This window comes from Squalius cephalus, assembly GCF_949319135.1.
Source record: "Squalius cephalus genome assembly, chromosome: 5".
In the NCBI taxonomy this organism is placed as follows: domain Eukaryota; kingdom Metazoa; phylum Chordata; class Actinopteri; order Cypriniformes; family Leuciscidae; genus Squalius; species Squalius cephalus.
Genome location: NC_137126.1, coordinates 5,285,994 through 5,310,181, shown reverse-complemented (window position 1 = coordinate 5,310,181; position 24,188 = coordinate 5,285,994). Strand labels below are relative to the sequence as shown.

The following is a 24,188-nucleotide window of genomic DNA, read 5'->3' as shown; positions in this document are numbered from 1 at the left end:
TATCCAGACCAGATGGAGGACCTGCGCCTAGACACGACCACAGCGCATGATGTAGTCAACCGGATCCAGGCCGTATCCAGACCAGAGGGTGGACCTGCACCTAGACACGACTACAACGCATGATGTAGTCAGCCAGATCCAGGCCGTATCCAGACCAGATGGAGGACCTGCGCCTAGACACGACTACAACGCATGATGTAGTCAGCCAGATCCAGGCCGTATCCAGACCAGATGGAGGACCTGCACCTAGACACGACCACAGCGCATGATGTAGTCAGCCAGATCCAGGCCGTATCCAGACCAGATGGAGGACCTGCACCTAGACACGACCACAGCGCATGATGTAGTCAGCCGGATCCGGGCCGTATCCAGACCAGATGGAGGACCTGCACCTAGACACGACTGTAGTCAACCGGATGTAGTCAACCGGATCCAGGCCGTATCCAGACCAGATGGAGGACCTGCACCTAGACACGACCACAACGCATGATGTAGTCAGCCGGATCCGGGCCGTATCCAGACCATATGGAGTTAGTTAGTTAGCTTTATTATCCCCCATGGGGCAATTTAGTTTACAGCCAGCAGTCACATACAACGTACCATCAACACAAAACAAAGAACACATAATAAAATAATACATTAAATATACTCATTCATTTAAAAGACTAATCGCTCTGGGGATCATGGACTTTTTGAACCTGTTGGTGTTACCCCGTGGAACATTATAACGACGCCCAGAAGGAAGCAGTAAAAACTCTTGGCACAAGGGGTGAGAAGGGTCAGCAATGATAGCCTTAGCCTTCCTCACACATCTGACCCTGTACACCTCGCTAAGTTCATTTAAGGCAATTCCAGCAATTTTACTACACACTTTAACGACATCATTAAGACGGTTCTTTTGCTTCTCCAAGAGGGAACCGTACCAACAGATAAATGAGAAAGTAAGAATTGAATTAAATTTGTAGTTCTCTACCTGATCCCACAGCCTGGCTGTTGATAAGAGCAGGTGGAAGAGACACAGGTGACCTGCCAAAATTGATGTACATTTCTTTAGTTTTGTTTACATTTATGTTTAGAAAGGCAGTTTCACACCACTCAACAAAATCTGATAAAACAGGACCATGCCCACAGTCTTTCTGACTTAGAAGTGAAACGATGACAGAGTCGTCTGCAAACTTAACAACATGACGACCTGCATAGCTGCTCTGACAGTCATTAGTATACAGGACAAATAAAAGTGGCGACAGTACACAGCCCTGCGGAGATCCGGTTGATGACAAAAGAACATCCGATTGGATCCCATTCACCCTGACTCGCTGAGGCCGCTCTGTTAAAAAGTCCATCAGCCAACTGATCAAGCCTGGATCAATGTTAAAGTTTTGTTTCAGTTTATCAGCTAAAACATGAGGCTGAATACAGTTAAATGCGGAAGAAAAATCAACAAAAAGCAAACGGACCAGAGAACCTGCCCCTTCGAGATGTTTAAAAACGTTCCCGTGGCATCATCCACACCTCGACCTGGTCTATAAGCAAACTGTAAAGGATCCAGTCTGTCCTGCACGGAGTCCATTATGGCAGTCTTCACCAGTTTTTCAAATGATTTCATCACCAGGGAAGTGAGTGCTACAGGTCGAAAGTCATTCAGTAGCTTTGGGGCTTTAATTTTTGGGACTGGAACAATTATAGAGTCCTTCCAAAGACGAGGGACCATATGCAACTGCAGTGATAGTTGAAAGATGTAGGTGAAGATATCCGCCAGCTGCACAGCACAGTTTTTAAGAAGTCGTCCTCCAATATGATCAGGACCAGGGCTTTTCCGCTCTTTGACTAATCTAAAAACTTTAATGACAGCACATTTATCGATGTGAACATTAGGGGGAGTACAAGCAGTATCCTTAAAGACAGACACCTCTTTGCTAAAATTATGCTCATCATAACGATTAAAAAAAACATTAAATTCATTTGAAAGTTGTAAGTCATTTATCCCATTAAGTGAGACTACACTCTTCTTTGTTGGCATACCCATCATATTTTTCACACCTTCCCATGCAGGGCGTGCATTACCTGCACTCAATAAGTTTTCAACTTTATCTTTGTAAGCGAACTTTGCAAGTTTAAGTTCTCTCTTAACTGATCCAGACCAGAGGGTGGACCTGCGCCTAGACACGACCACAACACATGATGTAGTCAGCCGAATCCGGGCCGTATCCAGACCAGATGGAGAACCTGCATCTAGACACGACCACAACGCTTGATGTAGTCATCCGGATCCGGGCCGTATCCAGACCAGATGGAGGACCTGCACCTAGACACGACCACAACGCATGATGTAGTCAGCCGGATCCGGGCCGTATCCAGACCAGATGGAGGACCTGCACCTAGACACGACCACAACGCATCCCTGAAGTGTCAGCAGAGATTGTGTCAATTAGACTCCCCTGTGAAGGCCTCATCGACACGACAGCCATCGGCACTGATCCTCAACAAACCCATCTACATACCGGCGTTACTCCGATCTTCAACCAGATGGTAGCAAATTAGCTCTAAATAAATATTAATAATCAATCATAACTTGTTATAATTGATTATGAATATTTGGATCAGTTAATAGAATTAACTTAATGTAGTAAAATGAATATTGCAATCAATTAACCTGTTCGTGCCGTGAATACTCTGAACACTGTTAATTGTTTATTAATTCTAAGAAATGTACGTTTCCCAGGCAAAATGTGTTTCTTACTGTACAGTACTATTCAGAGTCTGTAGTCAAAATCTTTGATTAGGGCTCCAGTATGAGCTTGAGACACGGACAACTTTACGTGTGACATGAAAAAGATTTTATTAACTAGACTAAACACTTAAACTACTCTAACATACACATACATACACTCACCTAAATGATTATTAGGAACACCATACTAATACTGTGTTTGACCCCCTTTCGCCTTCAGAACTGCCTTAATTCTACATGGCATTGATTCAACAAGGTGCTGAAAGCATTCTTTAGAAATGTTGGCCCATATTGATAGGATAGCATCTTGTAGTTGATGGAGATTTGTGGGATGCACATCCAGGGCACGAAGCTCCCGTTCCACCACATCCCAAAGATGCTCTATTGGGTTGAGATCTGGTGACTGTGGGGGCCATTTTAGTACAGTGAACTCATTGTCATGTTCAAGAAACCAATTTGAAATGATTTGAGCTTTGTGACATGGTGCATTATCCTGCTGGAAGTAGCCATCAGAGGATGGGTACATGGTGGTCATAAAGGGATGGACATGGTCAGAAACAATGCTCAGGTAGGCCGTGGCATTTAAACGATGCCCAATTGGCACTAAGGGGCCTAAAGTGTGCCAAGAAAACATCCCCCACACCATTACACCACCACCACCAGCCTGCACAGTGGTAACAAGGCATGATGGATCCATGTTCTCATTCTGTTTACGCCAAATTCTGACTCTACCATCTGAATGTCTCAACAGAAATCGAGACTCATCAGACCAGGCAACATTTTTCCAGTCTTCAACTGTCCAATTTTGGTGAGCTTGTGCAAATTGTAGCCTCTTTTTCCTATTTGTAGTGAAGATGAGTGGTACCCGGTGGGGTCTTCTGCTGTTGTAGCCCATCCTCCTCAAGGTTGTGCGTGTTGTGGCTTCACAAATGCTTTGCTGCATACCTCGGTTGTAACGAGTGGTTATTTCAGTCAAAGTTGCTCTTCTATCAGCTTGAATCAGTCGGCCCATTCTCCTCTGACCTCTAGCATCAACAAGGCATTTTCGCCCACAGGACTGACACATACTGGATGTTTTTCCCTTTTCACACCATTCTTTGTAAACCCTAGAAATGGTTGTGCGTGAAAATCCCAGTAACTGAGCAGATTGTGAAATACTCAGACCGGCCCGTCTGGTACCAACAACCATGCCACGCTCAAAATTGCTTAAATCACCTTTCTTTCCCATTCTGACATTCAGTTTGGAGTTCAGGAGATTGTCTTGACCAGGACCACACCCCTAAATGCATTGAAGCAACTGCCATGTGATTGGTTGATTAGATAATTGCATTAATGAGAAATTGAACAGGTGTTCCTAATAATCCTTTAGGTGAGTGTACATGCATACAGTTTACCAAGGAGCTGAAGCAGAATACAGGAAAGCAAGAAGTTATAGCATTGTTTGAAATTCAGCAGATCAACAGCCTTGAGCAAACCATCAGTTTCTAACACGCCTTTCTTAAAAAGGGGTAAGGATCCTTAATGTATCAAATAATGAGACCAAGTTCGATACTTGCATGTCTTGCCCATTTGAATTAAACTGTCCTGATGCAATTTGTTGAGGCTCCAGTTGATCTTTGCTGATTTTGTCTTGATGAGAGAGAACCAATGGGAGTCAGAGGATCTTTGGTGAATGGAAAGACAAGGCCGCAGCCTGGCACAAGCTTGGGGGTCCTTAGAAACTTCTAGTTCAGCATCATCTTCACGTCAGGATTTCAGAAAGGGACTAAGAGAGTAAGATCTTGTGAACTTTCAGTATTTTTACATTTCCAAAAAACATAATAAAAAAAAAAAAAAACCTTAAGCTGTTTTCCTCATGGGGACCAAATAAATGTCCCCACAAGGACATAAAGGGGAAAATAATGTATGGTTTACCTGACACACACACACACACTAATAATATTTGTAAGAGACCATTAACCCTACCCTTAAACCCAAGCCTCACATAAACTCAACGATAAACGTCATTTGGTCAAGTCTCAAACTTTTTGACTAGGATATATGACAAATTTACATCAAAACAAGCACACAGACAAGAAACAGACAAACAAATGACACAGAAAACCTGCAGTTTCTCACTGTCCAGTTTAATAATGAAAACACCTATTTTTATACATGGCATAGATTTATACATATCTGAAAACATGACATACATGTTGCCTTTTAAACTTTATAACATCTTTAAATGTTTAATATGAGCTAACAGAAATCTACATATATATATAATAAATGAGATAAATAATAAAACAAGCATAAATCTGACAAACAGAAGAGAAGGGTGACAATACTTGTGGTAATCAACCTGTGGCGATATTAGTGAAAAAAGGAAAAGGAAAAAGGAAGACAGCAAAACTTTTGTCACACTATCAATGGATACTCTAACAAACACATATAATACCAAAGTTGGCGGTAATAAAAACAACAACTCAGAGATAAAAATATATAGTATTTTTGAGTATATATATTAAACAAGAGAACAATTTGAAGAGACGATATTGTTCTGTGGCTGCATCACTTCACTAGTGCATGAAGAAAAAACAGGTGGTGAAACAGACAAAGAAGTCAAAATCAGCAAAACCCTCCTAGCGTTTACACTCCTCTTCCAAATAAATGGCTTTATACAGTGTTGTTCACCAATCTAGTCTGATCGTGTAGTCTGTAGCACAACAGTGTGTTCTACTTCTATATTTTTCATTGTCTGTGCACAAAATACAGAACTCAAAGTGATTGAAAATGCTTAAATATTCTGTCGCATCTGAATACCTTGTTATATTAAAAGCAAGTACTAGCCATTCCTTTCCGTTTTTCGCATTCCGTTTTGCATTAAAAAATTACAATGTTCTTCAGAAGTGTGTCCTACTGGAAGTGATAAGAAAAGACATGCACTCTTAATATGCAAGGCACAGACACCGTGAGCTACTGTCCCACCCTCACCAAATGAAGTGAAAGACGATGTTATGCTACTTGCAATACTTTGAAAACAAAATAACAGTTGAACAATAGTTTATACCATTACAAAAATGAGAAACAATACTAAAAATCAAGGCAAGACAAATGTGGAGCTCTTTTTACTTTGTCTACAAAGGTTTGGCATTTTGTGTTGTGATGAAACTGGAGTAATGGTAACACTTTACAATAAGGTTTCATTAGTTAACAACACAAACTAACAATGAACAATACTTCTACAGCATATATCAATGATTTATTAATATACTTTTATAAGAAAAGTACATTTACTAATGTAATAGATCAAAAGTTGTATTGGTTTACATTAGTTAATGCACTGTGAACTAACATGTTTATAAATGCTGTAAAAAATATATTGCTCCTTGTTAGTTTAATGTTAATGTATTAACTAATGCTAACAAATGAGACCTTATTGTAAAGTGTTACAGAAGTGATAAATCACTGAAATTCTTGCCCCGTCAAAGCTCTGAAATCGCATTAGTGCTTGTGCATATTCAAACTTGGAACGTTGCATTTGGTTATAAGGTTTTATCAAATTTGCTTCTGTTGAGCTATAGGAACAGGCAAGATTTTCATTGAATAATGATTTAAATGTTGGCCTATACTTTACACAAAGCTATCGTATGGCTTCAGGAATAGAGCGCACGAGTATGGCAGCAGCTGGTCGCTGTATGTTCTTCCATGATGGAACAAATAAAGTCCTATTGCTCTGGAAGGAAATGAGAATTTTCACTTTTGGTTGACATCCCTTTTAATTACTTTGTTTTCCGTCACTACATCTACCTCGATTTTCCAGAAACCTGACACCCGTGTACACGGCTTTTCCCATCCCAACTGGTCCATCCTTCACGTTGTCACCCATTCTTCACCCTAAAGTGGTTAATTTGTCGATAAGGTCATCAATAGTGTACACTATGAGCTTAATATCATCTTTCTCTGACATGCGATGAAGCCCATGCTTGCGAAAAATGACATCCACGTCATTGCTGAGCACCCGCTCTGCGACCTGCATGGAGACGTGCCAGGGTACGTCCGAGTCCTTGAGGCCGTGAATCAGTCGGACGGGACAGGACACAGGGATGGGGCTCTGGAGTATGCAGTGGTTCTCGGCCTCCTTCAGAAAGTCCATGCTTAGAGTGTAGAAACCCTCTTCATTGTGCTTGGTAGGGAATTTCCAAAAGCCCTGTTCCTCTATCTCCTTCTTTGTCTATTGAAAAAGGGGAAGATATGGATCAAGAGGCAAAGGAGGTGCAGTGCCAGCTCAAAAGAACTTGAGAGAAAAAAAATCATATTTTTAAATTGGTCATTTTCTAGTTTCTTATTTCATTTAAAATTGAAAAACAACCATGTATAAAGATGAAAATAAACAATATTTACAATAAAAAAAATTACAATGAATATTTAAACCTCTGATACAAATATTTTTTGTTGTGTTAAATCCTTAATAGTATAAAAGGAGATATCAACAGAAAAGGCGTAAAACTCTCATTTACTTGCTGAGGGTTGTATAAGTATGAGCAATAGAGTGGCGCAGGGATGACGTATTTTTGTAGGCCAAAACGAGTTAGCATTTTAGCACTTACATTTCCACCGTCCTGAAATCAATGGGTTTTTTGTTAAAAGTCCAAAATAAGGTCTGTAGTGAGCAGAATATTCACTACATTATTCTACAACATAAAATACACCAACTTTGTCGCTAATTTATCAACTTTTCACGCTCCTTTAGAAACTTTTCTTCGAAATACTAGCGAATATCAACAAATCTAGTGAATTTTTGGACTGCTGGTTAACATGTAGTCAGTCACTATATCATACTTGTTCAGTTGTCTGGTAGAATATATCTAAATGAGAACAACTTTATTGGACATTCGGCTATACGTTACATTAAAATACAGTATGTGAGCACGGATTACGAGAATAAAAAGACGTAAAGTGTAAAGTAAGGGAAAATGTTTTTAAATAAAGACTGAAAGAGTTGACTAAAGCTTAATGGTGATGGTTAACTGAAATCATGTGACCAATGTGTAATTCGTTTATAGCCTACGTTTAGCTTTCTACTTCTACCAAAATTCATAAAAGTTGTTAATTTGTGAAAATGATCATGGTGAACAAAGAATATGTATAAGAAGCATGTACTTTTGTATGTCAAACAGCTTATTTTCTGCAATAATCCAAAAGCCAATGGAAAATCCTACTGGTTTTTGGTCAAGGGAATTTCGAATAATTTGTGAAACTTGTAACAAATTACTTGTATTATTATCATTTATCAATATTTCCTGAAGTTTCAAAGAAGTCTTTCGTACCTCTATTGGTAGGGCGTTGAAGGCCATGACGAAATGATCTGCAGCGGCTGAGATGCCCACTAAAGCAGCCGTCTTCTCTGGCCGTGCAAGAGCGGCTAGCAACATCAGCCATCCACCCATGCTGGAGCCAACCAGGATCTTGAGCAAGTGACACCACAGAGAAATTGACCATTTGTGTGCGAGTTTGAGTAAAAAGGGAGAAAAAGAAGAAAAAATACATCAAGTTCCAAACAATTGTCAGCAGTGTTGGGGAATAGCTAACTGCAAGCTAACTACGACGCTACTAACTTAACTACATAAGTAGCTCAGTTGCTTTTACAATGCAGCTTTTCCAGTAGCTAACTCCTTTTTCCAGCAAGTAGAAGTGTAGCGTGACCAAAAGCGTTTTTTTGAAGAGCCTGCAATGCTCCAATCAATACTGAAGCGTCGTCGTCTTTTTAGATCACAAAAATTGTGCATTACCGCTATCTATTATTTTATCACACATCTTGTGGCTTTACAGTTCACTGAGAAGACATATTCTCATGATTATGTAAAGGCACGTCTTTTTATTCTCGTAATCCGTGCTCACATACTGTATTTTAATGTAACGTATATCCGAATGTCCAATAAAGTTGTTCTCATTTAGATATATTCTGCCAGACAACTGAACAAGTATGATATAGTGACTGACCACATGTTAACCAGCAGTCCAAAAATTCACTAGATTTGTTGCTAGTCGCTAGTATTTAGAAGAAAAGTCTCTAAAGGAGTGTGAAAAGTTGATAAATTAGCGACAAAGTTGGTGTATTTTATGTGCTAAAGGACGTACAGTGGAGATTTCACATGAATCGATTAGTAAAGGTTACACTTATGTAATTTATGCAAGCCAAAGATTAAAATGCAGTCTACGTCGAAGACTTCAAGCTCATACAGGTGAATAATAGCCTTTTCAAAATGTATTAAAGGTACAATATGCAAGAATTGTTGCCGCTAGAGGGCGCTACATTCCAAACAACAACAACGGCATAGCTTGATGACGATGTGAAGGAGCGTGGAATGATGGGAACTGTCGTTTTAAACTCCACCGTGGATGTAAATCAGTCAGACGGGAATCGAAAAATCATGTTCATGGATGAGGCTAAGTTCTATTTTTATAATGACATGCTTTTTGTGGCGAGGGGGGCGTGGTTCAGCGCGGTCTGTAATGGGAGAGAGAAGAGACGAGCGAGACACAAGTAGGTCAAGTGCAAATGACGAACACCTGTGTCTTATTGCTGTGATCCGCGTGGAGAGACCGCTTATAAGCCGCGCGCTGGAACGAGAGAGAGACTGAAGAGAAAATTGGACGCAGAGAAAGAAAACCGGTGGATCCGAGCTCTCATTTTTGAAATGTTTCGTGCCGTCGCGGTGTCCGCGGTGAATGCGCGTTGTGCACGACTTTTGTTTGTTTTGCTTTATTTTAATAAAGTACGAGTCCCAGTCACGCCGACCCCTGTCTTCTTCCTTCCTGACTCTTGAACCTCATCACATTTTTATTTCATTAAAATGAATTAACCGCAAGAAAAGTAAGGTTTAATACTATATTGGTTATCATAGATGTTACTGTATATGTCGAATTCATTGTTGTGATAACGCTGCGCAGTTTTACGTGTTCTAAACAATTGTTGTAAAAGTATATTCGAACATACCCACATCAATTGCCAAAATACTGATTAATCTTTATGTATAACACATGCTATATTTATTTACATGGCCATAAACACCAGACGTGATAAACAATGTCAATAAACTAAACACAAACCTAAAGCAATAATACTTCCCTTACATAAACATAACTATTACCGAATGCTACATTTGGAAAATATAAAATTAAGCATGCTATGTCGACAGAACCAGCTGCAATCGGTAAAGAATAATTGTGTTCCATAACGACTGCACGAAACAAGCTAACGTTTGTTGCTTGATAGACGCTACAAGTACAACTTCCGCCTTTGTCCAGGACTCCACGCAGTACGAGCGGAAACCGAGGGTAACGCGGATATGACGCGATTGACTGGCGACTCCCAGCTCCCCCCTGCTCTAACGCCCCGTTTCCTTGGTTAAAATCGCCATTTTCTCACGATTTAAAAATAGTTGGAAACATTTGGGATATTGTAAGTAATCAACTTAACAAAATATATAACACTGGCCTTGAGATTATGGGATATTTTAATGCAAAATTCTTACATATTGTACCTTTAACTGTCCTGCTTTATATCAAATGTCTTTTTCTGATTTTATGATGACCCATCATAGTTTACTCTGCCACAGTTTTGTAAAACAGCTTTAGCAAAGCATCTGTGAATCGAAAACAATTATTCAATTATTTGTAATATACGTCTTTGTAAAAAAAACTAAAACTCAAAGTAGTTTCAATGTAGCTAGCTAGTTTTTAATAGTAATCTGTAGTTCGGCTAACTTCTTTTTCTGAAGAGTAGCTTGACTGTAGTTTAACTACTTTAACTTATGTGTAGCTTGTCAAACTACAGTTTCAGAGTAGCTTCCCCAACACTGCTTGTCAGAACCTTTTAATAGGGAAAAAACAATGTGAACATGGGATACTGATGACAGAAAAAGTTTGTAATAGGGCTGATTCCACTTTGGTTATGTGCATAATTTGATTCATTCGTATTCAAGTAACTGAAGGCATATTTGTCAATAAATGATTCCTGGTCAAATTGTATTCATCAAGACTCTCCAGTGTGGTAATGCTGTTAATCCACTCACCTGTGGCCCTTCTACTAATTCATCCAGTACATAGAGTACGTCCTTCTTCCAGGCACCCATGTTGTAGTTACCCATTTCCCCTTCAGATGACCCGCAGCCAGAATAGTCAAACCTAAAGGAAGAAAATGATCACAATAGCATAGCATTAGAGTTAAAATGTAAAGATGGATAGAGAAAACACTGTATCATCACGGATAATAGTGACACTCAGGGCTTGACATTAACTGTTTTGCTCACCAGCCACTGTGGCTAGCAGTTTTCCAATGTTACTAACCACTCAGCATTTTCTCTGGCCACCATTTTGACATCAATACCGTGGGGAAAAACTGCCATATAGATATGTTTAATACTATATCATAATTTGGCAGTAGGTATATTAGGCTGCTGTCACTTTAAGACCTGATGCACGGATCCATTATACATGCGTTTTCTTTCTCAACTGTTTTACGTTCACTTAAAGCAAAACTAACTGTGTTTACGTGAATACTCGTCAAGACAGACATTGTACCGGTATTTGACTGTTTAAAGGGATATTTCACCACTGGAAAGATGAATGTGTATTTAAATTGGGTCATTTATGTAGTAGAAATGTGAAATTATTATTTAAAATTATTTACATAAAGGGGTGGTTCAGAATTTTGGACATCGGACCTCATTTACAAGTTAGCCAGTGTGTTATTTATCAGTGGAGACAGTTTTCAAAAATTTTCACCCAGTCCTCCCAGTTGCATAGTTCGCTGGTGCTAGGCTAGCGTGAGTCAACGGTAACTGCTAGCCTGCCATTAAAGCCTGCTTTTCGGCGCAGTACTAATAACCGGAGCAAAGTAAAATTCCACCGCTGCTGAGAAACTAGTTCCTGTAAATGTAATGCGATCATTGAGATGCAAGAGTAGTTTGATTTCTAACATTATTCTCTCAACAGACACTTACATCGGTAGTCTGGCGTTATAATTTATTTGCTTTTGGTGTACTGTGGAGTGGGTAAAACTGTTTTAATGGCAGGCTAGCAGTTACCGTTGACTCGCGCTAGCCTAGCACTGGCGAACTATGCAACTGGAAGGACTGGGTGAAATTTTTTGAAAACTGTCTCCACTGATAAATAACACACATGCTAACTTGTAAATGAGGTCCAATGTCCAAAATTCTGAACCAACCCTTTAAGTTGGAGCCTTCTAGACTGAGAAAAGCCAGAAAATGTATTTTTGGCTCATGTGGATGAAAAACAACAACTCCCAGAATGCATTTGCTTCACTGCACTAGGAGGCCAAGCTTACCGGTTACAGAGGGCAGTATCGGGAGAAAAGATACAACTAGGCTACTAGTCGACTCGAAACTGAAAAGTCTGTGTTTTATCGTGAGATCCCCCTATGGGCGGGTTGAACACATGTGGAACGAGCTCCCCCTACTGGCTGGAGTCTCTCGCCTCTGGCCAAAAGAGCCCCTGATGACACTAAATGATGATTTTTGCATCATCAGAGTTTTTTTCCAGACACACAATACAGAAATCTCTCGTCTCAGGGGGACATGAGGGAGGGAAGCACGGTCACTCGAAAATACTACCGGGTTTCTACTGATACAAAGCTTAATGATAATCTGTGAAATATCCCTTTAAGCACAATAAACAGCGATAAATAATAATTTCGGTATGGAAAATGGAAATGCGGCTAGTGAGAGCAGCAATAACCCCCCTTAGGGTAAACAGAACTTTTTTTAGTGGCTGTTAAACTCATTCGACCACATGAGCGTTTACACTACGAAAGCAATGCGGTTAAATGTGTTTTCAACTACCTCTGGAAGTGTTCGAAAGTGGACAAGCTCAAAACTTTTAGACCCCGTTTACACCTGTATTAGGCGTCATCCACTTGTGATCCGATCGACCAAAACGCATCTTAAAGCCAGGTGTAAACTGGGCCTAAAGACTGAAAAGTTTTTATGTGTTCTGGCCATTCACAAGAGTTGCGTTTTGGGGGCCTGAAAATGCAAGTTCTTGAAAACGATACCGTTATCGTCTCCGTGTAAACTACAAAAACGCAAATTTGTAAAAATGGTGACGTCACGCGCATGTGTTCAGTCTAAAGATGTATAGTGTTATAGTGACATCGCCAACTACTGGCCTGGCAGCAGAATGCTTCATTTTTAGTCGTTTTCGTGGATCGATGTAATTTTTTCACCCGGATTTTTGATTTACTTGATTACAAACTAATTCTACTAAACAGTGAGGCACCTGAGGTATGAGTGACCCAAAGACTTGCAGAACTCCTCTAATGCTTCTGCTTTCTGTCCACCCATGTGTGAGGCAAAACCAGGCAAGAAAACCACTCCTGGACTCTTCCCCTTCAGCCTCCTGTAGGCCAGCTTTGGCAGATCGGGTCGTGTGGCATACTGGATTGTGCTCTTGTGTCGAACACCTAAAACAAAGCAAAAATGCTATTTAAATGCAATTTAAAGCCTGAGAGCTAAGCATACTTAAAATAAGATATTACAAAACACAATTCATTTTCTTCCTTGCAAGCTTTCTCTCTTTATTACAACAGCAACAACAAAAATATTTAACTTGATAACTGTTGGTGGCGCTTAGATAGGAGACCAAACACGAATGACTTCTCCTCCGGTGTGTCAGCTGCCATCTCAAACGCAGGTTTGCAAGATTTCTCCATTTTAGCAGAGTTCAAGCTTCAAATTACGAAATCGACAACGGTGAGTTAGATCAAGACATCACACCGTTGTCGCCTGTGCTTTACTGAACATGCTGGCCACACCTCCAACATGTACGCCCCCTGGCCGCAACACATCGAAGCTCTTGCATAATTACGTTTCGTAAGGACTTCTGCTTACCCGTAGAAACGTGCGGGAGGGTGGTGAATTTCCGGACGTTTATTTTAAGAACATTTGAGCAATTTCTGAGCACAGTTGACGCCATACTGCCCCGCTCTCTGCGGAGACACAGGAATCCAGTCTGAATAGTGTCCTGATGGAGACTGAGACCCGACCGCACATCACCGCCCCCTGCTGCCGTGGAGCGCCAGTGACGCGCGCGCGCGCGCACACACACACACACACACACACACACACACACACACGTGCACATCCTAAACAGTATGTGAGATTAAAAAAAGTATGTCTCAAAGCTTGTCTTCTTCTGCTACACACTCAAAAGTATGCACTTTTTTGTCACAAAAAGAGTAGGCTACATACTTTTAGGGCGTTGTAAGTAGGCTAGCCTCAGTTACAAAAAGCTATGTTAAAAGGATAGTTCACCCCAAAATGAAAATTCTGTCATAATTTATTCGCCCTGAAGTTGTTTCAAACTTGTAAGAATTGCTTTGTTCTGCTGAACACAAAAATATATATTTTGAAGAATGTCACAAAATATTTGATGGGCCCCATTGACTTCCATAGTATTTTTTTTCTCCATGCTGTGAAAGTCAATGAGGCCCATCATCTTTTTGGTGACCCATATTCTTCATAATATCTTCTTTTGTGTCAGAAATTCATACAGGTTTGGAACAACTTGAGGGTGAGTAAATGATGACAGAATTTTCATTTTTTGGTGAACTATCCCTTTAAGACAGTGTCTAAGATTTAGCAGTCAGGGGCAATCAGGCTTACTTTTTGGATCAAATTAGACCAATCTACGTAGCCTTTTCTATGGAACTGACTCAACAAAGTTATGATTGATGACTAATTATAGATAGACAGACAGACAGACAGACAGACAGACAGATAGACAGACAGATAGATAGATAGATAGATAGATAGATAGATAGATAGATAGATAGATAGATAGACAGACAGACAGACAGACAGACAGACAGACAGACAGATAGATAGATAGATAGATAGATAGATAGATAGATAGATAGATAGATAGATAGATAGATAGATAGACTGACAGATAGACAGATAGACAGATAGATAGATAGATAGATAGATAGATAGATAGATAGATAGACTGACAGATAGACAGATAGATAGACAGACAGACAGACAGACAGACAGACAGATAGATAGATAGATAGATAGATAGATAGATAGATAGATAGATAGATAGATAGATAGACAGACAGACAGACAGACAGACAGACAGATAGATAGATAGATAGATAGATAGATAGATAGATAGATAGATAGATAGATAGATAGATAGACTGACAGATAGACAGATAGATAGATAGACAGATAGACAGATAGATAGATAGATAGACAGACAGACAGACAGACAGACAGACAGACAGACAGACAGACAGACAGATAGATAGATAGATAGATAGATAGATAGATAGATAGATAGATAGATAGATAGATAGATAGATAGATAGATAGATGTGTCTGCTTAACTAAATGAAACAACTGGGTCTTGTGCAGTTTGTCCATAGAATGTAGTTTTTGTATTGTCCATCAGGTGTCGCTGTAACTCCACTGTAGAGCAAACGCTCATCTCAGCCTGAGAGACTGGCCACTGGAGAGAGAATGACAGCAGACGATTAACGAACTAAGTTGAGGTAATGAATTCACCTTATTTTCCTATTAGAAATAAAGTGTTTGTCAGATACAGGCTACAATTTTATTAGGCTATAATATAAATATAAATATAAATATAAATATAAATGGGGCTCAAAACTTGCTTTACCTTCCATTGATGTTAGATGTCATTATCTCTAAATAAAGTAACTTTAAATTTATGTCTTTATAGAAACACTTAATTTATATGTCTGCATGCAAGTGAAGTTGGTTTAAAACTGTTTAGAACCCTGTAGTTTTATGAATGGACAGCAGGAGAGAAAGACAGACTTTTTTTTTTTTTTTTTTTTTTTTTTTTTTTTGTCACGGTAGGCTAATCATATTTTCCGCCAAGGTTACTTGCTACAGTTATTCGAAAGTAGTACAATAAAACTGTGGAAACTTCCTGTCATAAAAAAATAGCCCAGATAAGATAAAATGACGTATAGCCTAGGTTAAGGGGTTAGTCTGAAGAATATGCCATATATGTTTTTTAATAACTTTATAGGGAGGGAGGGAGTCGTAATCGAGAGAGAGACTCTTCTGAAGTGGCTAACCGTGGCGCTCTGCAACTCTAAATGTACATTTTGTCATTAAAAATGTGGTTGCTAGGATTTAGTGGATGATATCTAACTATAGGTCGGCTATCAAAAGCTCTTGAAAGTGACACGAGCAACATTAATTGTGTTTCCATGCCTCACTAATACACTGTGCCCACCCTCAGAAGTGTTAGTGAGATGATTTGTTAAACTAAATGACAGAATCCGCTCCAAACTGAAATGATGCAGCTTAAAAAAAATAAAATAATAATAATAATAATAATAATACTACAGCTTCAACCCCCTCCTCCTCTTCGCTTTTGCGCGTGCACGCCCCCTCATTTCCAGAACGATTCCTTGTTATGACATCCCGGTAAAAGACAGCCACAGAGGTCTCTCACCTCGACGCTAAATTCAATCTAATGAATGCAGACCCCAGCGCTCTCGTCGCTGAAAAGAGGCCAACAATTTAGCAATTTCTGCTGCTTGTGACAGGGCTCATGACTAATTCCCATATTTAAATGTGAACAGGCAAAGCTGGCCCATTTGACGGCAGCCAAGCGCATTTTATCAGGTCAGAAAGACATCAATGGCACCGGGGGTAGGAGGTGGCTGGAACTGTTTAACTGTGCAAAATTCAATCAAAAAGAGAATTTAGAAGGCTGTGAAAGTTTGGAAGGCGCCGCTGAAAACATACAGGCGGATACGCGAGTGTTTTTCCCTTAGCATTATTGTGTGTCTTGTCTCTTTATATCAGTTTACAAGAGTTAACACTTGAAAGCGCAGTTCTAAGTCAGCCCTGTTCATTATTTCTCGACCTCTTGACATCGCAGGTGCAGATTCTCTCTCTCCCTCGCACTGGAGTGATTCAGTTCTGCATGAACAACATCAAACTGCGTGATACTGAGTAAAACGCTCACTGAAAAACACTGAATGAATTGTAAGTTTAAAATGCTCAGCTCTGTCTGTGAGACCGTGGCACATTGTGTTGGGAATGTCTTATTAGATGTTTAGTTTCTGCATGCGCAAACTTGGATAAAAGAATGAGAAACTGCTGGTAAACAAAGTCAGATTTAACATGTGTCCTAATCAATTTTATAATAAAAATGATGTATAGCCACCATCAAGATGGCACTCTCTGGCTTCATAATTTATGCCTGTTTGTTCTCAATCGCTTATTTCAGAGAGATATCATAGTGCAAAAGTAAAACACCACCACGGAGAAAAGAAAAAAAGAAAGAATGTTCATTGCTGAAAATGGACTATTATGGGGAAAAAAAAAAAAAAAAAAAAACTCGAATGTTTCTAACTGTTTATCTGTACACAAAACGCATCCAGAAACCGTAAAAATGTCCAGGACAGGGTCTCGCATTAACATTTTTAAAGCATTTCACGCCTAAATAACTGATGTTGAATTCAAATTAAGAGTTCTGTTTAAATAGGATTTCGAGTCTCGTACAAAAACCAAAAAATCTAGGCTGTATATATTTTTTACGAAGATAAAGGAAAGTTACAGCCACTTGAGGATTACTCGTTAAATTTACATTTATTAACGTTAACGTAGTATATATATTTTTTATTATTATTATTATCGTCGTACTATATTTAACTTGACCTAGCTACTTTAAGAATCTGAGAAAATATCCAGTTTAAACCTCGTTTAAAGTTTGTAGACGCGCTGCGAGCCACGCGATTCCCAAGAAGCTCTCATTGAGAGGCCACGTGTCCGTTTCCAAAGCCTCTCCAACTTAACCACCTCCATTGTACGTCTAACCCAGATCGGCAGCGTCCCTCCACATAAAGGGATTTGCAATTTCAAGATATTCCAGCTTAAATGTTTTTGACAGTTCCCTCGCTTTTGCCTCAGCCTGCTTATTTTAACTGTGCCAAATGGGTCACCTTGGGTAGCTGTCTGCGCGCAAAGGGCTTTTGCGCGCATTCAGTCCGAATTTTTTCCAACTTTCCTTGACAGGGAAACCAGCTGCTGGTCGTGAAAAGACGGCTTATTAATTGTCCTTTGTCATGCAGAATTGCTTGATTTCTAAAGAAACATACAAAGGCTCTTTTTCAGGATTCAAGTATTTTGTTTCGTGCGCATTTTCAACTCATCGAATCAGCTGCAGCGCCTCACCGTCTACCAGACTCAGGTACTGACGGCCTGCCTCTTTTGTCCGCTTTTAATGCTCTTGTAAATCGGGCAGACTGATTTGTTACAAGCTGCTCTTTTAATCTGATAGATAAGAGACAAGTCTAAGAAAAGCCGTAAATGAAAAATTAGTTGGAAGAAAGACAAGGGCGAGTCTGCTAGATGGGGGTCTGTTGACTCAAGCGGCCCTCGAGCGTCAGGCAAGCCCTCTCAGCAGCCCCTGTCAGGGTCACGTCAACAATTCGCCTTTCTTCCCCTAAAAAGACACTGTAGCCCTTTTTTGCTTCAATGAATTGATCGGCGCAAAATTAAGAATAAATAAATTGAGAATTTGGAGCAGCATGCAGGCTTTAAACTCCCCCAGGGCGCACGTACCCCCGGGCTATTGAGCGGATAAAGGGCGCTTTGCAGAGGACGCACGGTGCAAAATGAGACTGTATGGTGTAATTAACAAAATGGCCTAATCCTATATCTTCACAAATGCAAATATTAGAGTTTTGTTAAAAATGTTTAAGTGAACAATTAAAGGAGAGTTTCCACGAGCAATCCGGGATCCCGAAGACACAATGACTGGAATAATTTAGTAAATGTGCCCGATCTTACCAGACCCTTTGTTGACACCGATAGCTGATGATAAATTCCCAGCAAAGGAAATAACATTTAAAACCAATTCAATTATTTAAATGAAGATTTAAAGTGCCATGGTATAATGGAGCAGGGCGCGTCGAGTCCAGCGTCCAAGAGTGCGGTATAGCGCTTTGCTAAAAATGTAATGTGAGCTCCAGTTCTGGTGCGCGTGAAGGAGATGAAAAATAGAAATGCACGGGAAATAGCCTTTTTTTACGTAGGCCTAAATAAAATAACTTTTTTTTTTTTGTCACAGAACGCAAGCCCGCATGTCTTTCTTAATTGTTAGGGATATTAGTTTCTGATGTCGACACGAACGATCTTTAATTTTTGAGACCTTGAGCAAAAAAAAAGTGAAAGCTACTTTTTTGAATAAATAACCAATTCATATTATAGTTAGGCTATATGAGTTTTGAAACGGAATGGCCGTTTTTATTAAACGCAACAAGCGAACACAATAATCACCCTCATCATCATCATCACCACCACCAAGTGTCCGCTTAGACCCCTTTAAATAAATTTAAATACAAACATCGATTAATCTGTCTCGTTGACTCGCATATTTTATTCATTTGCGCATTATTGTCTGTGTATTAATACACTACTTTGGGTTTTATTAACCCGCTCTCACGAGACTGTTAAGAACCGTGCGCTAAAGGGCTCAGTGTTTAACGGAGAGGCCCCGCGCCTGGGGGACACCAGGCGCTTTCAGCTGCGTCCCCAGGGAATGCCACAGGGAACCCGATGAATACGCGTCTCTTTGGACTTCTTGACGGAGATCGATCCCGATGCACTTGAGTTGTAAATAGAGGAGCTCGGTGATCCAGTGATTTAGATAAGCGCGCAGACTCTCCGCGCACCCGAACTCTCACAACGATAGTGTTTTAAAAGGTCTAAATCTTTTATCAGTTGTTATCTTTACTTAATCATGGTCATCTATTACAGACGGCCACGGACACTCATGTTTCTCCCCTTTAAAGACATTATAAATGTTTTTTTATTTATTTGTTGGATTGCGCTCAACACGCGCGCTTGTCACATTAGCGAGTATTAAATTACGCCTCGAGGTTTACTTCCCTTGGCGAAGACTTTATATGTAGATATACATGATGCTATATATAAAATACATTCATTTAAAATTGCAGAACATTACAACCCTTCATTGCGCACGCTTTATGGATACTTTCCCTTGAATAATCACCATAGTCCCAGCGCATTTATAAAGTGTCACGTATCCTTGCAGTCATGATTAAGCATATGTTTTTAGCGTATACGTGTTTTATTTGTTAGTTTTTTTGGGGGAAACAAAACTGATTATATTTAATATTGCACGAAGATGCGCAGAACTTCCATTGTGTTCATCCACTGTTTCGGATTTACACTTTTCCAAGTCACACGCGTAAGAGAAAGTTTTCTGTCTGACGCTGAGTTATTAAAATGAAGGATTTTACGCATGAATATTACTAAAAGCTGTTACGATTCAAAAGAAAATTCAAGCCTTATAAATTATAAAATTAGAAGGCTCGGTCTTATTAGGAAGAAAAAAAAAAGAGAAAGTCATGTGTGGCTTTTGTTGCTTTCAATGTGACAGGTTCACCCAGCTTTGTGAGTTGTATTGGATAATATGCTTGTAAAACCAACTGATACGAGACAAATTGTGTCACTAAGAAATATTCTTTATTTTCAGCATTAAGGTTTTTTAAATAAATAAATATTCTCATTACAATAAAAGTACAACAAATTCCGTCACTGAAGTGACGTACACATCAGATACATCCCATATTTCCATTCTGTCCCCAAAAAATGTGCTTAAAGCTACCCTGTACTCACCATCCATACAAACAAATCTGAATATCTTCTAAAAAATAATACAAATACAAATTAAAAAGTCAGTCGAATCAGCTTTGTTCTTGTTGGACTGATTTTAAAATCTTTTGGTGACAGGAAATGTATTTGGATGCGGAACTACGGTCTTAAGTTGTTTTCAGAAAAAAACTACAAACATAGAACATGTATACAAATATACAACATTAAAGGGATACACAGACCCCGAACATATATAAAGTTTTTCTTCTCTCTCGCTATTTACAGGTGACGGCGCGCGCGTCGCTTTTTGGCTGCATTCAGGATTCCACTGGAGTCAGTGGCGCACAGAGTCTTTTGAGGTGGTGGCTATGAGCAGTGCGCAAAGAGTTCACGGGCTAACGGACAGATCTGCGTCCTCTTTTTCTGATGTCGGGGGTGACATGGGAAGGTCATCCTCTTCCTCAGAGCACCGGGCGGAGGACAGGGACGACGAGCACTTGCAGTTGTGCGCGCCAGTCCTGTGGGAGCCGCTTTTGCCTTCTTTTTTGTGCTTGACGCGGCGGTTCTGGAACCAAATCTTGACTTGCTTCTCGGACAGATTGAGGTAAGTTGCGATCTCTATGCGCCGAAGTCTCGAAAGGTACATGTTGGAGGTGAACTCCCTTTCCAACTCCAGGAGTTGCGTGCTGGTGAACGCAGTGCGCATGCGCTTGCTGCTCTGAAGTTGACTGCTGTTATTCTCTGTTGGAAAAACAAAAAGAGTTAAATGATGTGGGTGACATTAAAACAGAAAAGAAGTTACAAAAGATGACTTTTTATGATGACTGGCGACGCGTCTGGCACAACCGACTCACCTATGGATATGCAGTGGAACTGTCGTGGATCTGGAACCGGATAAGTGGCTTGGTATAACCCCGAGCCGCTGAGGTTTACGCCGCTGGATGTGGAATGCTGTCTGGAGAGCGCGGTGTGACAGTATTGGGAGCTGAAGGCAGGAAAGGAAGCCTTGATGAGCGGTAGCGCTGGAGGAGACGAGTGGAGCTGAGATGTGACGCACAGCGGGCAAAAGCACAGCAACCCCGCTTTTCGAGAGTGGCAGGAGCCGGCGGAGAGACCGTGGAGTGGATGAGACGGATGCATCGCGTAAGGAAACAACGGCGGGCTGTTCTCGGTTCCTTTTTCGCTGTTCTCCCTCAAAATCAAGGAATCCACAAGGAAAGATCTAGGCATCTTGGCAGCCCCGTGTCTCTTCACCTAATATCTGAGAGTTTGTAAAAGTTTCTCTTTGTCAGTCTCGTACCTAAGGCTGGATGGCTGAATGGTGCTGAAGAGAAAGTGTTCCTGCTTAAATAGTTGGAGAGCCAGTGCGCCCATGTGACGGTTACGCTGAGAGCTCTCAATAGGGTTTTGTGCCTTTTCTCTCGGCATTCACTCTGCACGCTTCCCTATTATTTCACTTGTTAACTAAATGAACTGCATAATGTAGTCTATTCTTGTCAGCCCCACCCACACTGCAAGAGGCGGTACTGCCCCTTCTCCCTTTTAAAAAATACCCACGTTTTATACTATTACTCTTTAGTGTCGTTTTAAACTTTATTTTCTTTCTCACGCGATCACATGGACACTATTGCTCTTTTAATTAATTTCATTCAAAGAGGCTCGTCATTTGTTCAGCGTGAACTCATTAGACATTCTGTGCAAATGACGTGCGTCACGAGGCGCATCGGCCCGGATCCACCTGCAACTCAGCCCATCATTAAGTATTATAACTACAATTATAGGACTGTTTCTGAGAGAGTGTTTCAGGGGGTGTTCTAAAAATTAGATTGCATTATTTGTTGTCTATTATATTGAAATAATATTTTCATAGTTGTGGATAGAACACAGCTGTCAAAATCTGATCAAAGTTTTGTTTTTGAAACGGGACTTTTCCTTCACGAACCAAAAATTCTAATTCAGATATCGATCGTTTGCTCCCTTCATTTAGGATGTTATTTTTCACTTGAACTCTATGCCCGTTTTTATTATTTTACCTTTACAGGTAGCCTATACTTTTATTTAACGAAGATAGCCTACTAAATGGATACATGTAAATTGATACTGTTTTAGTGAAACGTTCTATTTGGATTATATTCGATACATCCTCAGTTTTGGATGCACACAAACGAACAGAACAATTTCGAGTATTTCTAAAACCGTATTTTACAACAAGAACTATTAAAATATAGGGTTCTAAGGCAAATGTAGGCTATCATTTCCAGTCTCTCTAGAGAAAGAGAGAGAGAGAGAGAGAGAGGGAGAGAGAGAGAGAGAGAGAGAGAGACGCGTCGCGTCACAACCTCAAAGCGATGAGGTTAAAAAACAGTGATTAATTCCTGCGCGCGGGCCCCCGCAGAGTCCGGGAAGGAATATATAAAAATAACCAGGTTTTCACTCTCCCAGCCCTTATTGAATGTCATTGTGGAGAGTTTTCAATGCGAGAGAGAAAGGCTCGAATTAAAGTGTGTGACAGCGGCGGACAAAGTGGCACAAAGCCGACTCTGTCACTGAGGGCCCGAATGCACGGCGAGTGAAAGCCCCTGCCCGCCGCGCCCTGATTGAATTAAGTAATAGGAAAACAGTTTCTTTCACTTTAGGTTTGCTAAACAAGATGTTCAAAGGAAAAGGGGATTCTAATGTGTGAGTAAACATCGAAACGTGGATTCTAATTGGAATATATTTTAAAGTTCGAAATCATTACTAAATGCATGGAGAGCCAAAGACAGCGCATTATGTAGGTATAGACTCTGAATAACATAACATATAAAAAAGAAAGATCACTAGACTAGCTAAATTTAATTTCAGTGAGACGACATTCTCAAGGCAACAGAGATGTGTAGGCCTATACCTCATGTTTAGGCTAAACAATCTGAAACACCGCATTGCAAATTTAATTGATTTTTAGTCACTTTAATTCTTTCAGGGAGAGTTAAGGCCCATTGAAGTGGCTTGGAAAGAGCTGCATTATTCAACGTGTTGACATCATTTCCACTAAAACAGGAAGACAGGGCAGTATCGAAAAGCTCCTCCCCCTTTAAAAAATAGCCAGTAGTGTTTCGTTCATATCACAGATCGGCCATAGCCGTTGAGCTTTGTAAAGCCGCAGTTTCCTCCTAATAGTTTGCACTCCTAATCTCCTCCATATTGCTAAAATATAGCATTCTGTGGCGGTTCCAGTGACACTAACAATAGTGTGTGAACAAGTGACCGATTTTAGCCAGCTTCAGGGTCTATTTATAGTGTAGGGGGCGGGATGCTTCAGATTCTAGAGAGCATTTGATTGGACAGAAAATCTGATGAGAAGCTGAAGTGCAGAGTGATGTCTTCAAAATCATTGATCCATATTGGCGGAAGTGAGAGACTGCTTAAATCTTCTAAATGCACATTTTGTCATTGTTTTGGAGCACACTTTACAGATAACAGTCAGTAAGGCTAACATATTCATACTAAAAGCCAAAAAACTTCAATTTTGATTTCATGGGGACTTTAACATCCTTTATGCTACCACGTATACAGTTTACTGTTTCAACTCTAAAATACTACCAAAAAAAATCTGATCGGCAGGTTTGCAAACCAGGCTTGCAGTGAAAGCTTCGATCATCTCTAAATGCACACTACGGATGATGATGGAGGCAACAAAACAGCATACCGTGCCGTTTACTGGACCGTATCAGAGGTATATACGTACATGACCTAAACATACGTCGCTAATATCAGTCTGGATGGTTCTTGACAAATGCAAC

General features: G+C 40.1%; 2 protein-coding genes across 4 annotated transcripts; both read right to left on the bottom strand.

The window, feature by feature from the left end:
- Nucleotides 1-4,841: 4,841 nt before the first annotated feature.
- Nucleotides 4,842-13,773, bottom strand: abhd10a (abhydrolase domain containing 10, depalmitoylase a). 3 transcript variants are annotated; one of them, XR_013821370.1, is made up of 6 exons: nucleotides 13,624-13,769; nucleotides 13,013-13,196; nucleotides 10,789-10,900; nucleotides 8,041-8,178; nucleotides 6,343-6,944; nucleotides 4,842-5,898 (listed from the first exon to the last, which is right to left on the bottom strand). XR_013821370.1 is itself a non-coding variant. In XM_079872746.1 (5 exons), the coding sequence occupies exons 1-5, from the start codon at nucleotides 13,706-13,708 to the stop codon at nucleotides 6,603-6,605; spliced, it is 861 nt and encodes a 286-aa protein (XP_079728872.1). In that variant the 5' UTR covers nucleotides 13,709-13,773; the 3' UTR covers nucleotides 4,842-6,602. The 3 variants fall into 3 exon arrangements, 2 of the variants coding, with proteins under 2 accessions (XP_079728872.1, XP_079728871.1); XM_079872746.1 differs by having other exon boundaries at nucleotides 4,842-6,944; nucleotides 13,624-13,773; XM_079872745.1 differs by lacking the exon at nucleotides 13,624-13,769 and adding an exon at nucleotides 13,343-13,602 and having other exon boundaries at nucleotides 4,842-6,944.
- Nucleotides 13,774-20,318: 6,545 nt separating this feature from the next.
- On the bottom strand, nucleotides 20,319-21,812 carry gsx1 (GS homeobox 1). Its single transcript, XM_079872880.1, has 2 exons — nucleotides 21,261-21,812; nucleotides 20,319-21,147 (listed from the first exon to the last, which is right to left on the bottom strand). Exons 1-2 carry the CDS (start codon nucleotides 21,634-21,636, stop codon nucleotides 20,795-20,797), a joined length of 729 nt encoding a protein of 242 aa, XP_079729006.1. The 5' UTR covers nucleotides 21,637-21,812; the 3' UTR covers nucleotides 20,319-20,794.
- Nucleotides 21,813-24,188: the final 2,376 nt, after the last annotated feature.

What these genes read in the sequence shown, in the direction of transcription:
- abhd10a (XM_079872745.1), bottom strand. Translation starts at nt 13,445, where the DNA reads ATGGAGAAATCTTGCAAACCTGCGTTTGAGATGGCAGCTGACACACCG. An exon ending in GCGCCACCAACAGTTATCAA is followed by an intron (nt 13,197 to 13,342) that starts GTTAAATATTTT and finishes GCTTTGTTTTAG; the next exon opens with GTGTTCGACACAAGAGCACA. An exon ending in TCAACGCCCTACCAATAGAG is followed by an intron (nt 6,945 to 8,040) that starts GTACGAAAGACT and finishes CTTTTTCAATAG; the next exon opens with ACAAAGAAGGAGATAGAGGA.
- gsx1 (XM_079872880.1), bottom strand. Translation starts at nt 21,636, where the DNA reads ATGCCTAGATCTTTCCTTGTGGATTCCTTGATTTTGAGGGAGAACAGC. An exon ending in GTTCCACTGCATATCCATAG is followed by an intron (nt 21,148 to 21,260) that starts GTGAGTCGGTTG and finishes TTTTTCCAACAG; the next exon opens with AGAATAACAGCAGTCAACTT.